Source organism: Carlito syrichta, unplaced genomic scaffold, assembly GCF_000164805.1.
Source record: "Carlito syrichta isolate Samal-C Ts95f unplaced genomic scaffold, Tarsius_syrichta-2.0.1 Scaffold302957, whole genome shotgun sequence".
Classification (NCBI taxonomy): domain Eukaryota; kingdom Metazoa; phylum Chordata; class Mammalia; order Primates; family Tarsiidae; genus Carlito; species Carlito syrichta.
The window spans coordinates 1-15750 of NW_007247053.1; the positions used below are offsets into that span (position 1 = coordinate 1).

At 38.4% G+C, this 15750-nt stretch overlaps 1 protein-coding gene across 1 annotated transcript; it reads left to right on the forward strand.

Annotated features, from left to right (window-relative positions):
* The first annotated feature begins 14760 nt into the window (after positions 1-14760).
* Positions 14761-15263, forward strand: LOC103259694 (60S ribosomal protein L23a-like). Its single transcript, XM_008057350.1, has 2 exons — positions 14761-14786; positions 14822-15263. The coding sequence occupies exons 1-2, from the start codon at positions 14761-14763 to the stop codon at positions 15261-15263; spliced, it is 468 nt and encodes a 155-aa protein (XP_008055541.1).
* Positions 15264-15750: the final 487 nt, after the last annotated feature.

Consider the following 15750-nt stretch of genomic DNA (forward strand, 5'->3'; position numbering starts at 1 on the left):
CTGCATAATGAACATTTGTATATCTAACCCTGAATTGTACCCCACATCTTTAAAATAAAAATGAAAAAAGAATATTTACTCAAGGTAAAAATCCAAACACCTCATGAGACCACAGGTTATCCAAGATTAAATGAATTTGAGAAAAATGAACTAGAAAAATGGAAATTTATCAACCCTAGAAGAAAGGTATACTTACAGTTTTTTTTTTCTTTCAATCAAAATACTAATTAAAGTAGTTGAAACATTTCAGGTTTGAAAAATTCACTTACAATAAAAGCAGGAAAAAATCCAATTGCAACAGAATAAATGACAAAAAAGGCAATTTCCTTAAAAAAAAAAAACCAAATCAAACTATAATAAGGAGAAAGAGACATAAATATAATTCTCTGACATACAGCAGTTTACCCAACAGTAATCAGAATGTTAGGTCTTTTCTTGAACATGGTGTGTGGGGAGGACAGGAACAATGATAAGCCTAAGTGTGTGCATGGTCCCTTTCTTGGGAAGATCCTTTTCAATGGTGCATGTGGCTAATGTAGGAAGAATAACAACAGGTATTCTGCTCCTGATCACTGGCATGACATGGGGAACCTACACGTCACCTGCTCTCCTAGCTCTGGGTCATTAGACTAGCCTTCAATTATTGCAACACTCACTATTAGAGCACAACTGAGCAATCCAATTAAGTCTTCTTTTCCTCAAAGGTCATTTCTTTGGGTAGAAAATTCCACACAAGAACAAAGACTTTGTGAGGAAAATAATTTCTATGAAACCAAGATTTTTGAAAATTTTCTTATCAACTGAATCTATCCAGATTCTATTAAAGCAAGCATGAGCCTACACACATACAACATTCCTCTAACAGGGAATATAATTTAAGTTTTTACTTCCTTCCTTCCTTCCTTCCTTCCCTTTATTTCTTTCCTTTTTTAAAAAAAATAGGGTCTCACTCTGTTGCCCAGGCTGCAAGTACAGTGGCATGATCATAGCTCACTGCATCTTCAAACTCCTGAGCTCAAGTGATCCTCCTGCCTCAGCCTCCCAAGTAACTAGGACTACAGGTGGCCACAATTAGCTCATTTTACTTATTTGTTTACTTAGTTTGAAAGATGAGGTCTCACTATGTTGCCCAGGCAGTCTTGAACTCCTGGCCTCAAGCCATCCTCCTGCCTCAGCCTCTTGAGTAGCTGAGATTATAGGCATGAGTCAATGCACCCATCTAACTTAGGTTTTTAACATTTATTTGGCACCCTAGAATTTTCGGAACACCACATATGTCCTGGTACCACAGAGCTCTTGTGCTAAGAAATAGCAGAGCAGACGTTAAAGGCCTTCATGGGTCCAGTCAAAATCCTTTTATTTTATGAATGAAATCATTGAAGGCTCAAGTTAAGATAATTTAACCATGATAATTGAGCTCATCTGCTGGTGGTCCAAAACTAGAACCCAGATTTAAGATCTTTTGACTCTTAGTCAAATTCAAATCACTTCTCTGTCAGGTAAAAGTCATAGCCTTTCTAAAATAACACTCCATCACATATCATAGCAATAAATGTTTCTTGAAATACAAATTCATTGAAAATTAGATTTTCAAGTGACTAAACTACTTCCTGGCAAAACTGAAAATGTGAATTAGAAAGTACAAAAGATATTTCCACATTTATACTGTGCAGATGTTTCAAAGAATCAGTGACTGTGACTCAACTGCCATTTTCTGCAACAAACTCCGATTGGAACCACTAATCCAGAGAGGGATGTGGAGTGACCACAGGTATCTCTTGCAGAAAGTATGGCCACAAAAGAATCTGAACACTTTTATCCTCATGGTTTTAAGTCCACATGCTCAAAAGCTTTGAAGATTTGAGGCAAATATGCAGAAACTGCTGAGAAAGTGTAAATAGGTGAAAGAACGGAATTATTCAAAGCTGCATTTGGTCAGCATATTCAGGACAAATGCTTGGGCAGCCTCCCCACCCACCTCCGCTTCCTCGCCAATCGTATATATATGCAAATACAAGCAGCCACAACCCCAAACCCAACTTTATGACTCTTAAAATAGGGCTCTGTTTGGCTAGATAAAGTACCACAAGCTGAATTAGCAATACCACTTCCTGTGGTATCGAGACTGATCTTTCATTCAAGAAATGACCCTGTCTGACCCTGACTAATAGTTGGAGAACAATCCCATATTAACAGAAAATTAAGAGCCATTCACCACACTACTTCCTTTGTTTACATTATCCGTAATTCTTCTGATTCTCCTGTGTCTCCTGATTTGTTCTTCCCTGTCATTTTTAGTGAAATCCAGGATCTGGGTGCCATGGGGGCAGGCAGGTACAGCGAGGAAGGAAAATTCTAGCCTGGTTCAGCATCAAACCGATCACTGGCAGGTCATGTGCTCCCTCATGCTCTATTTTATTTACCTTTCAGAAACATCAGCCAGGAAAAGCAGCTTTAATGGCAAGCACACTTGTAATGAGAGTCATATTTTCTCTTCACTTTTCTTATAAACCTCCAGAATACCTAAGATCCTTCGACTTCTGTGTAAACAATAGCCTTTAGCACGAAACTGGTCCAATACTCTAATTTTACAGATGCTGCTGCTATGGTTCAGATAAATTAAGTGTATGCCCAAGGTCACAAAGCTATTTTCTAAATAGCTTCTCCTTAGGTTAATATTGGGCCAAAATTCAAGATCTTATCATTTTTTCTTGCCCAATAATATGAATTGCTACACACAAAGATAATAAAGATGCAATTACTTTTTTCCTGCAACTGATGCCGCTCTTAAGAGAGTACAAATATAGAAATAATTGGCCATAGGGTGCTTATAAAAGTTTACCACTAAAAAAATGATTAGTTGGCCATAGACTTTAATAAGCCAACTTGTGAATGGTCCTTATCACTCCTAGGAGGAAGAGTTCACAGCGAATTATGTCTACTCAATCTATGTATCAAAGATTAGACACAGGCATGATAGAAATTTTAACAGCCCCACAAAGGACCTGATGGAAGGTAAGCTGAATCTTCCAATTTCCTCAGTAATGATGCTTTTGTGGTTCTCTGCTGTATCCTTGGTACCTAGAATAGCACCTGAGAGAAAGGAGAGCGAATGAATGAATGAATGAATGAATCTGAAGTACCAAAAGCATGGAGATGAGTCAAGTCAGTGAACCCAAACAAAGAATTTAAGCAAAGAAAAACTAGTTCAAAGAAAAAAAAAGGTTTGGGACAAGATTTGGAACTGATGGATTGAACAAATAAAAGTCTATTGAAAAATGTATATTTCAAGTTACAAGTTTTTCAGGAATTAGTAATTTATATATGCCATAAGGCAGTTGTACATTCTTATGTACATTAAAAATACTTCTCTTTTTTTATTTTTTAAAAGTTCTGAAAGAAGACTTTAAATTTGTTTGTTTGAAATTGGACATCATTTTAGAACTTTTATAGGTTTATTGACATTTTCATTTTTCCCCCCTCATTCTCAGCCAATTATGCTTGATCTGCTTGTTGGCAATGTTTTTCATTAACTTATTTTTCTGCTTAAGTCAATTTTCTAACAGCAAAATTGTTGGAGAATTTTCATCTCTTACTTCATGTATTTAAAGTTTTGTATATTCTAAGATTATTTTATAATTTTTCTTTCTTTTTTTTTTACTTTATTTTATTATAGAGACGTGGGGTACACATCAGGGTTAGGTACATAAATAGTCTACATGCAGGTGAAATCCGGGCCTCCAATTGGTCCTCACTTCCCCTGGTTTAGGACCAGGTACCCTTTGGGGATTTTACAACTTTTTAAAAAATATATTATTTCACAATTTCACCTGCTTTTCAAAATTCTTTCAAATTTCCTTTTTATCCAGTAATGCCAACTATACCTATTTAAGTAAGATCTCATCATTTTAAACTGCTCAGCCCTTTTATATTTTAGTAAAAACTTCTATCGGGAATGAGGAAATCACTTTTTTTTGGTTGGACATTCCTGAAAATGTCATCAAGTTTTTAATCGCTTAGTTTGACTTTTTACTATATAGATAAGGTAGGAGTTTTAGTCAGCTCAGGCTGCCATGACAAAAAACAAACTAACAAAAACCCATAAACTGGGTGCCTTGAAAACAGCAGAAATTTGTTTCTCACAGTTCTAGAAGCTGGAAGTCCCAAATCAAGGCATTGGCAGATTTGGTGTAGGGTGAGGGCCTGCTCCCTGGTTCACAGATGACGTCTTCTCATTGCGTCCTCACTTGGTGGAAGGGGCAAGTAGCTCTCAGGGGTCTTTTTTATAAGACACCAATTCCATTTACTGGTCCCTTTACTGGTAGTTTCTAAACCAATGCCTAGAAATACTAATTTTGACCCATCTTTTAGTTTGATCAATTTATCCTTTTTACCCATCAACTTCCAATTCATCCTCCACACTGCCAACAGTGCTTCAAAAACACAAATCAGAACACCACACTCCCCAACTTTACACTTTCAGGAGCTTTCCTTTGAGGCAAAACACAAAATACCTGAGTCAAGCCTCATCGCTCAGCAAACACTCACATATTTTTATCACTTGAACAATTCTCAGGTACTTAAATTTCCCAGGATATAACAGGTTTTCACTTCTTTGATTTTGCCCATGCTGTTCCTTCTAGAAATGTACTTAACTCTCTAGTCAACTAAATTCTCACTTATTCTTTAAGAATCAAATACATTTCCTCTTAGAAGAGCTCCCCAGCTGACCTTGGCATCTTTCTTTGCTCCTGAAACACCGTGAAACACACTGGGAATAGATGATGTGCTTCTTGTCAGAGTAGTAACAAACACTAATTTATCCACCATTTTCTTGCTAATCTCTCCATGAGCAGGTGAACTCCTTAATGCCAGAATAGTACACTGTTCATCTCTACATGTTCTTGGCATCCTTAACTGAATGAAGTAATGAATGAATGAATGAATGGCTCAGAAAACACAGCTCAGAATACACAAATCAGTTGTCCTGGATCTTGAAATCATTTTTCCCAATATAAAAAAGGAAGAAATAAAAAGTCAAGGTCATCCCATTTAATTACTAAGCTATACAACTACTGTGGAAAATCCCAGAGTTAAAACGAAAGGACTACAATACTAGTGATTATAAATGTATAAAAAACAATGCAAGTTTTGCTTGAGAAGTATTTGCTTCAATTGGAGAAAAAATTTATATAGTCTCTGAAGAAAACCTATGGACACTTGCAAGGGTTTAATTAATAGTTCATCATTCTGACATTCATTTAAAAGTTTAAGACTTTCTTCTCATTGGCATTCCTTTAGTCTCAAAAAGTGGCCCTGCTCAAACATGACTGGGTTTGGTCATGATTCTTGTGGACCAAGTATTCAACTCAGCTGTGGGCAAGGTGAGGCCCTTACTACTTAATGTGGCTCCATCATTTTAAACTGATAGGACACATACATTCATGAGCAGCAAAGGGAGCATCCAGGAGGATTTGGGAGTCAGGCAATAGAAGCCAGCGAGAAGTAACAAAGTCAAGATGAGGAGGTAGGGGCAAAGGAACAATGACACCAAACTCAGCATGGCAGCCTTCTTCTGGGCTAAGAACTCCTTCGAAGTGTTGCATCTCCATTACTGAAAAGTGCAATTCCAGGGGACTGCCCATGTGGACTGGTAGAGAGATGCATTTCAGTGAACGTCAACAGAAAAGCAATGTCTGGAACACTCCAGAACTAGCAGATTGTTACGGTCTACACCAATTTAAGGACTGCCCTGCTTCAGCATGTTCATGAAGCGTTATCTAAGCACAGTTTAGAAAAGGAAAACATGTTGTTACAAAATGATTCAAAAGATGTGCTTGACATATAGACAGAAAGAAAAAAGATTCATATATTTTAAAGAAGTAATTAAGGTCTATGATGATCTTTGATGAAGGTCACTTTATGTCTACAAGTAAAAGAATATTTTAATGGGCCCCAAATATATATAAGTGTTTATACATTACCTAAACAGGGCAAGAATTTCCTTTATGTTCCAGTGGGCATAAATGCATACCAAACATAATATTAAAAATAAGTAAATTTTAAGATTATAATATTAATATCAAAATCATTGCAGTTTTCATAGGGAAAACCACCTTTACTTTTAAGTGGGTTCTGGTAACTTTTTAAGGGCAATTTGAACCAGGGAAGCTAAAGGTATTTAAACTAACGTTCTAGGCCACAGGTTTGCAGCCTCTGACATTTTCCTTAATCTCCTCTCTTTCTTCCATTCTTATCCTTACAAATGTCATTTATTTTTTTGCCTTTGTTATAAATTTCTTCTTCAACTCATACTGGGTTTTTTAAAATTTCAAAATCTCTAATAAAAATATCTTCACTTTATTACAAATATTGGAAATGACAGTTGCCAAAAGCATTCAAGACTAATTTGACCCCATTATAATATATACATTCATTTTCATTTTTTTATTAAGAAGTCATCCCCATAAACTATATTACTATCATTTGTTCAAGATTTTAAACTTCCTAATCATTCAATTTAAACAGGAAAAATAAAATCTAATGGATTTAAACTACACATGAAGAATATCTCAGTTGAAGAATCTATGGAGGAGAGAAATAGTTTCCTGTCTGGAATATATTTTTCCTGCCCTGCTAATTTGAAAGAGTCTATGATTCATTCCTATAATTCCCTTGGGGCAACATGTAAGCCGTCCTAATTGTTTGAAATTCAAACCATTACATAAGCTTCCTGTCAACTTATTTCTTTCTTTGCAATAATGTATTTTATCACTCCATATCTAGTTAGTAGTGTGTTCAGGACATAAGTAAAAACATCCTCTGGTCTTTTCACTAGAAAATGCATGGAAATCTCTAATGAAACCAACAGCCTTCATCTGATATGTGTATGTTGTCTTTTTGGTTATGTCTTTTTGACATAACCAATCTCCTCAACTAGACTGCAAGATTCTTGAAAGCAGAGTCCATGGCTTTGTCTTGTCTTCCATTTAACTTCTTCCTCATTTCTACTTCTCTTCCCATCTGCAAGAATATAACAGATGCTCAATAAACAGTTGCTAACTGAGCAAGATCAAAAGTAGGAGCTATGGTCACTTAAGAACAGTCAGGGAATGGTATTCTGTGAGCTCCAGACAACTGATATGATATCAGCGGGGTAAGGTGAGAGACAAATAACAGACTGGGAGCCATCCATAACTGGAGGAAGCAGATGCCTCAGCTGGGAGCCAGGGTAACCTTGAGAAACATCCCCCGAAGTGATCTATTCCACCAGGAGGTGGCACTTCAGCTCAGGGTCCCTCTTGGTCTGCCAAGTTTCCACTTCATCCTCAAGGAATCTCCCTGAACTTACAGAAATATCTTCCCCAACAATCGAACTGGAAATAAAACATGAGCTGTATCATCACAGAAGAGCTTGCCGTTCTTAGGAAAAATATAAGGACATTATTCTCAATCTTATTGAAGAAAAGCTTTACTTTGCCAGCAACTGATGGCGGTATCTTCACCTGAAACATAGAGCTTCCCAGCTGCATCTAGGAGGTCTCACTTTTAGATACAAGGTGTATAAGGAAGCTGTCTTAAGACAGATGTTAATATGGTAAAATCTGAATCTGTACACTGCTGATTTTATGTTTAACAAGGAACACGTTTGACATCAATAGAGGAAAATGTCTAAATGGATAAAGGTGGTAAGAAGTGAATTGTAAAATTAGGTTTCAGATGACTAGACAGATAAGAAGTGCCATTGAAGTTAGTATTGTCTTTATTTGCATGCATGCATTTGAGTACAAATATTAAATACACACAAATCATTTTTTCAGGCTAATCAGATGAGCTGGCTAAGTTTATGCTTTATTAATACAAGAATTGAAATTATAATTAAATCTTCATTCTGCTCTATGAGTCATCTGCTTCATGGGTCAAGTTAAGAGAGATAAATTTAGGAATCTAGTCAACTGGAAATTCTCTTGAAATATCCTGAAAACTCAAAATAGATGCATTTGGGAACAAGGTTTTGAATCCATAATTTTACAAATCGATCTATGGCTACACTGGATTAGTAACACACAAACAAAATCATCTTCATGACATAAATGTGGCTTCCAAATCTACACTGTTCAATAGATCCATGTAGAACCACATAAGAAAGATAATCATACTGTCTTTCCCTAGTGCCTACAGTCACATAGAACCAGTCTTAACAATCCAATAAGACCTGAAGAGAAAGTTTTAAGCCATGTGCTCTTACTATTGAGGACATATACTTTTTCTACCTGTCCCAAGTCATTAAATTCTTAGATTAATTTCCTTTAATGATGAGCCAGACTCATGTTCATCATTTAAAAAGAAAGAAAAACAACGTTAATGAAGACATTTGCCTTAGAAACTGCCACAATCAAAGACAGACCTTTTTAGATGTAATTAAATTTTTTCCAAGATAATTTATCTTATTAAAATATGGTAATTTACCATGGTTTCAGGTTATCTGAAACCTTTATAAGATTGAAAGCGATAATTTCTTGCTATAAGCAGTGTAACTGATCCTAAGAGAGTCAGGGAACATTTTATATTCACACAAGCACATGAAAGCAAAAACTGTTTATTTGTATCCAAGGTACTTATAGGAATCTGGTTGTGCCCCAAGAATCTGCATATAGTTTGGTACTGGAGAGCAAAGAACAATCAGAAAGAACATAACTGCCCTAGACAAAAGGATGCAACTTTATCCTGGCAGCATCCTTGGCTGATAAGGACTTCAGAAGAAAGCCCTTACAGAGATGTCATTTTTGACGACGTCAGTATGCCCAATTCAAAAATCAGTGTGATTGGAGGTTTAATGAGGCACTTTGTTATTCTCTGAAATAAAAATGAAAAAACAGAGACAGTTCTTCAGGCTTAATTACCACATCTGTTATTAGGCACTTTAGCGTGATTGACTGGAGTGTATGTCGGACACGGTGCCAAAAAGCCTGCCCATAAAAGCAGCTTCCTGCTCACTGCCTGAATGGCATCAGTCTCTGTTACAACCAGGATTTCCATGGCAAACAAGCAAAGCCTGGTGCCCACAGCCCCTGTGCCTGCTAAAGGCACTTTTTCCTTGTGCCAGTTAAGATAGAAGTAAGGCCTGGGCTGCTTGCTTTGACTTCTGTCCCTCCCTGTCTGCTCTCCCCTCTTCAGGCCTGACCATACTTCCCTGAAGCCTATGATAAGAGGGCACAGTGAGAGAGAGAGGAAGGAGCAAGGTGAGGCTGGGGGAGGGGAGGGTCGAGTTATGGTTTTGTTACAATGCCTACTTGTAAACATTTAAATTAGGAGTTATGGGCCAGGTGTGGTGGCTCACACCTGTGATACCAGCACTTTGGGAGGCCTAGGTGATTGATTGCTTGAGCCCAGGAGTTTGAGACCAGCCTGGGCAACATAGCAAGCCCTCATCTCTATAAATGTATGAATACATATATTTTTAAATTAGCCATTGTGATAAGATGCTGCAGATGAAAAGCATTTCCCAGATCCCAAAGTAATGATGACCTTAAAAGTGCATGCAACGCCAAGAAGCTTGCTTCTCTGGATACATAATCCCTTAGATGCCTTGAGACCAGTGAGCAAAGACAATTATTGATGAAGACCCACACCAAATGAGATTTCAGAAATTTAACATTGCGTTCTGTAACGTGCATATTTTCGAGAAATTTATTGCCTCCCTTCCTTGTCCTCAGTAAAAGAGTTCATTGATTCCTTCAAGTCTGTTACTAGCCAAGTGGGGGAATCCACTAATTAAACTGCAGTTCCTTTGAAAAGGGTCACCTTTATAAAGTATGCCATCACTCAACTTTCTAAAACTGCAAAATCCAGACACCCACAGCTCTCTGTATCCCTAAGGCAAGTTAACTGTGCAGCCAGCAGCACAAGGACAATTATTGGCACACAAAACCACTTTTCAGACCAGATGTACAAGTATAAAAGCCACAGAAAACAACCTCACATCTGGACACACGCTGGGTAGGAAAATGCTCAAATACTCACCTAACTCAACCCGGGATGTCTAAAGCAAACAGCAGCCCCGTGGCGCAGAAGTTCACAGCTGTGACATAAGTAATGAGAAAAAACTAAAGCATATATACTCTTTAAATACATTCTTCTGAAACCATCGAGTGTAAAAAAGTATGTCCTTAAGGCAGTCTCTATATTTAATTTGCTTTTCAAGATGAGATTGTATAAATTTACGATGTCCTCCCCAGATGCTTTTTTATAACAAGCAATATCCATAGTGTTTTGGATGTGTAGCTACTATTAACAGTCATTGTGTGCACAGACTATAACCCAGAAACAATATTGAGTAAAGCAAGACAAACTGGCAAGGAGCGAAAGGATTTTCTATTAGAAGGGTTTTACTAACACTTAATAAAAGAGAAAAGTAATATACTGTATTTTCTAAAAATGAATGAACATTTATAAAAGTCACTGTCGATATACTTGGGGAAGTTTTAGATTTTGAATATTCTTTTCTTGGGTGCTGGGAGACTGAGATTACCTGGAGGTTCGCCCTGAGGACCTGCCCACTTTTCAATAATCTTTCCAGCATGAGGAAAAAAATTTGTGGGGTGGGGTGCTTTGGAAAGTAGATCTCAACCTTCTCAGACAAATGGCCATCCAGCTTGGTGTCATATACTTCTTGCAAGTCATGATGGCTAAAGGACTCACTCATACTCCCCAGACTTTCTGAAATCTGCCTTTTCCTCAGACCCTATAATATAAATGATTGAGGTTATTTTCAGACTAAGCCTTTCCCTCACTCTCTTTTCTCTTTACCTATAAATAAACCTTTGTATTTCCCTTGAGAGGAGAATGGTAGAGCATGGTGAAAGTGAAATCAATCAATTCCAAAATAATATAAAGGTGCCTCTCCAAACTAGTAAAAAAGAGCCATCTCAAAGAAAAATCCCTTCAGATATAAATTTCTACAAGTAATGGTTTCTGTGGTATTACAGAGAAAAGAACTATCTTTTAAAAATATCTAAAAGCAATTTGGCAATGATTCTTGGATATAACTCCAAAAGCACAAACGATAAAAGAAAAATCAGATAAACTAGATTTCATCGAAATTTAAAACTTGTGCACAAGGACACTATCAACAGTGAAAAGGCAACCCGCAGAATGGGAGGAAATATTTGTGAATCATATATGTGATAAAGGATGATATTCAGGATATTTTTTTAAAACTCCTACAACTCAACAACAATAAAACAGACAAATCTAATTTTAACATGGCAAGGATGGGTATATACCCAGAGGAACTTAAATCGCTCTATGAAAAAGATACCTGCACATGCATGTTTATTTATAATAGCAAAAACATGAAACCAACACTGCTGCCCACCAAAAGAGAACTGGATTTAAAAAATGTGGTACATATACATGATGGAATATTATGCAGCCACAAAGAAGGACAAAATTATGAACTTCGCAGCAACTTGGTCAGACTCAGAGGCTATAATATTGAGTGATCTGTCACAGAAACAAAGAACCAAATATCACATGTTCTCACTCCTAAGCAGGCCTTGAACAACTATCATAATACTGTAAGAAAGGGATTGGCAGTAGTAGGAACTGCCTGGGGAGGGCAGGGACAGGATTGGCAGTAGTGCGAATCTGCCAGGGGAGGGAGGAGCACACCTCATCAACAAGGGTACCTGCATAATGAACATTTGTATACCTAACCCTGAATTGTTCCCCACATATTAAAAATAAAAATTTTGTTAAATGGGCAAAAAACTTGCATAGACATTTTATAAAAGAAGACATACTGATGGCCAATATGTACATGAAAAGATATTCACTATCACTAATCATTAGAGAAATTAAAATCAAAACCACAGTAAGAGACCACTTCACTTCAGTTAGGATGGTCATTATAATCCATCCCAGAAACAATAAAAAGCAAAAGAAACTGAAACTCTTGTGCACTGCTGGAAGAAATATTAAATGGAGCAGCTCCTGTGGGGAACAATACAGCAGTTCCTCAAAACTATAGAATTACCATATGATGCAGCCATTCTACTTTTAAGCATATATCCAAAAAAAAGTGAAACAGATATTTGTACATCAGTGTTCATAGCAGTGTTATTCACAATACTCAAAAGGTGGAAACAACACAAATGTCTATTAACAAACAAATGGATAAACAAAATATGGTATATACATACACTGAAATATTATTCAGCACATGCTACACACTACAATGGATGAGACTTGAAGACATTATTATACTAAATCAAATAAGCCAATCACAAAAGAACAAATACTGTATGATTTCACTTATATGAAGTATCTAGAGTAGTCAACTTCATAACAACAGAAAGGGCTGGATGTGGTGACTGACACTTGTTATCCCAGCAATTTGGGAGGCCAAAGCAAGAAGATTGCTTGAGCCCAGGATTTTGAGACCAGTCTAGGCAACATAGTGAAACCTTATCTCTACCAAAAAAAAAAAAAATTAGCCAGGCATGATGGCACACACCTATAGGCTGGAGCTGGAGGATTGCTTGAGTCCAGGAATTGGAGGCTGTGGTGAATTGCAAACATGCCACTGCACTCCAGTCTGGGTGATAGAGTGAGATCCCCGACTCAAAAAAACCCTCCAAAAAACAGAGAGTAGAATGAATGGTGGTTGCCAGGGCTCAGGGTGAGAGGAAAATGGGGAGCTGCTATTAATAGGTACAAAGTTTCAATTTGAGATCATGAAAAAGTTCTGGAGATGGATGATCGTGATGGATGGCTGCACAACAATGTGAATGTACTTAAAATGCCACAGACCCGTACACTTTTAAATGGTGAACTTTATGGTATGTGTATTTTACCACCAAAAAAAAAAAAGCCAGCCAGTTTGGGTAACAGATGTTTGCCCAAAAGGTGGAAACTCCTTGTTTGCTTTTCACTCATTTCCTGTCTGCATGATTTAGACAGTCGCTCATGAGTTCTTCCATGGATCACAAGTACCACAGATGGACTGGCAATTCAGTTGCTAGAACTTGAGAGTGGAAGAAGGGGTAATAACAACAGTGTGATCCTGTGTTGGCCTGGTCTCATCATTCCTTCTTCCTTGGGTTGGTGTCCCAGAATGTCACCTCTCTGTTTTCCTAGAGAGCTCTAAAACAGATGGCAATCCCTCCGGAACCCAAATACAGAAGCCAAAATAGAGCAATTTAACTTTCTCTTAACTTTAAACAAACGGAAACCAAAAGGGTGTCAAACATTTTGAAGCCACTGTGTGAGGTCAGAATGCCAGCTCTCAACTACTGCTTACCTGAATTCAAACTTTGGTTTGATTGCTGAACTTGGAATGTCTTGGGGAACTAGACCTGTTTATGCTCCTTACTTTCTTAGACAAGTTCTAAGGAATCTGGGGTTTTGAAAAGAGCTTGTCTTTCTCCATTTCAATTCTTCTTTCCCCAGTTTGGATTTTCTGGGTCACAACAAAGTAGCTTTGCTTTCGGGTTTCTTTTTTTTTCCCCCCCTCTTCTATAATTGCTAATGAAGTTAAAATTACACAAAACAATGCTTTTTGAGTATAGGTCTCAAGCCCTTTTGGCAGGTACACCCACCAGTTGTTATTTATAATACCTATAGGGAGAAAAGAGCTTAAAAGATCAAGTCACGCTGTACTTTCCAACAAAGCAGGCCACAGCTGTACAAGGGACTGTGAGCAACTGCTCCATGAGGGGACAGCAAGACTTCTGTTTTCCTGCAAGGTCTGCTCAGGTCACCGCATGTGGCATGGATTAGAGAGTCCCGGGGCTCAGTCACCCCATGGGGCAAGACTGGGCTTTACACACCACACTCCAGAACCAAGTTTCTTGCACCATCATGGTCTATTGAAGAATAAAAGTAGATATCAGAATTTAAAAAAAATTTTTAAAGCTGACAATTTTTTTTAAGTTTGTGTATAAATTTGGCAAAAAAGAGAAAAAGAGACTACAATTCACTTTTACACATTTTCCCAAAGATCTGTCATGCTGGAGTGGAAGAAATGTATCCATTATGGGTCAGAGCGGTGGTTCGTGCCTGTAATCCCAGCACTTTGAGAGACTGAGGCAGAAGGATTGCTCGAGCCCAGGAGCTTGAGATCAGCCTGGGCAGCATGATGAGACCCATTTCTACAAAAAAATTTTAAAAATTAACCATGCATGGTGGTGCACACCTATAGTCCTGGCTATTCAGAAGGCTGAGGTGAGGGAAGATTGCTTAAGCCTAGAAATCGGAGGTTATCATGAGCTATGACAGTGCCACTGCACTCTAGCCAGGGTGACAAAGTGAGATTCTGTCTCTACAAAAGAAAAGAGAATGTACCCATAATGGATAGAAGGCTTGGATTTGTTCCGAAGGTAGCAAAATTTTGAGACAGAGCTAAAGTGATACTCGACAGACATGTTTTGGACCCCTTTAGGCTGTGTCCGCACCATGAGCCAACACAGACCAAGAGGCCCCAGGAAAATAGCTGCCCTAGAACTCATACTCAGCTTCTCCAGGACCTAGAAGGGAGCAGAAAGAGTGATCTCTTTAAGTCACACAGTTGTACCTCTTCCATCTGGTGGCCATCTCCTTGACCAGGCCAGACGGCCAGCCTAGGTGAAGCCGGGGCCCTGCTGTGTGGGTGCCGCCAGTGATGAGCCCTCACCCACCTGGTTCCCACCTGCTTACTCGACTGCATCCTGACAGCCTAGAGGCTCCCTAATCAAGTTCACAGGGACCCCTTTTCACAAGATGGTGCCAGAGGTCAAGAAGGAAGCTCCTAACACTTGTCCTGCTCCTGCCCCTGCCCCTGCCCCGCCCCTCCCCCTTCTAAAGCTGAAGCCAAAGCAAAGGCCAAGAAGGCCGTGCTGAAAGGCATCCACAGCCACAAAAAAAAGAAAATCTACACATTGCCCACTTTCCAGAGGCCCAAGATTCTGCAGCTCTGGAGGCAGCTCAAATATCCTTGGAAGAGCACCCCCAGGAGAAACAAACTTGACCACCCTGCCATCATCAAGTTTCCCCTGACCACTGAGTCTGCCATGAAGAAAATAGAAGACAGCAACACACTTGTGTTCACCATGGATGTTAAAGTCACCGAGCACCAGATAAAACAGGCTGTGAGGAAGCTCTATGACATTGATGTTGTCAAGGTCAATACCCTGATTAGGCCCGATGGAGAGAAGAAGGCATATGTTCGACTGGCTCCTGATTATGACACTTTGGATGTTGCCAACAAAACTGGGATCATCTAAAAAGAGTCTAGGTGGCCAATTCTAATTATATATTTTTTCACCATAAGAAAAAAGGTTCACAGGATTGGGAAGGGTCTTTTTTTTTTTTAACCTCTTCATTTTATAAAGAAACTGAGGCACAGAAGAATTTTCTTAGGTGCCTAAGATCAAACAATATGGCAGAGCTAGAACTTAAGGCAGATCTTGAGGATCCAGAGCCAGTGCTTTTTCGACTATTCTGGGTTATCTAATAGAGCTCTCGTGGGAGAGTATGTTCTCTTCGCTCTGGAAGCACTTTTGTTTATTTGTTTCATTTATGTCCATGCCAAAGCAAAGCAAAACAAACGTTTTAATGGATTAGTGACATTGGCCTTGAGATCTGCATCACCATCAATGCTTTTCATTTGCACCAGGATTATAAAACTGAAAAACATTACCTCAAGTGGATGCAATTCTAAAAGTGGGCAGCTAGGCTCATGAGTAATGCTGGAATCTCAAACTTGGGTGA

What these genes read in the sequence shown, in the direction of transcription:
- LOC103259694 (XM_008057350.1), top strand. Translation starts at nt 14,761, where the DNA reads ATGGTGCCAGAGGTCAAGAAGGAAGC. An exon ending in CCAGAGGTCAAGAAGGAAGC is followed by an intron (nt 14,787 to 14,821) that starts TCCTAACACTTG and finishes CCCCTGCCCCTG; the next exon opens with CCCCGCCCCTCCCCCTTCTA.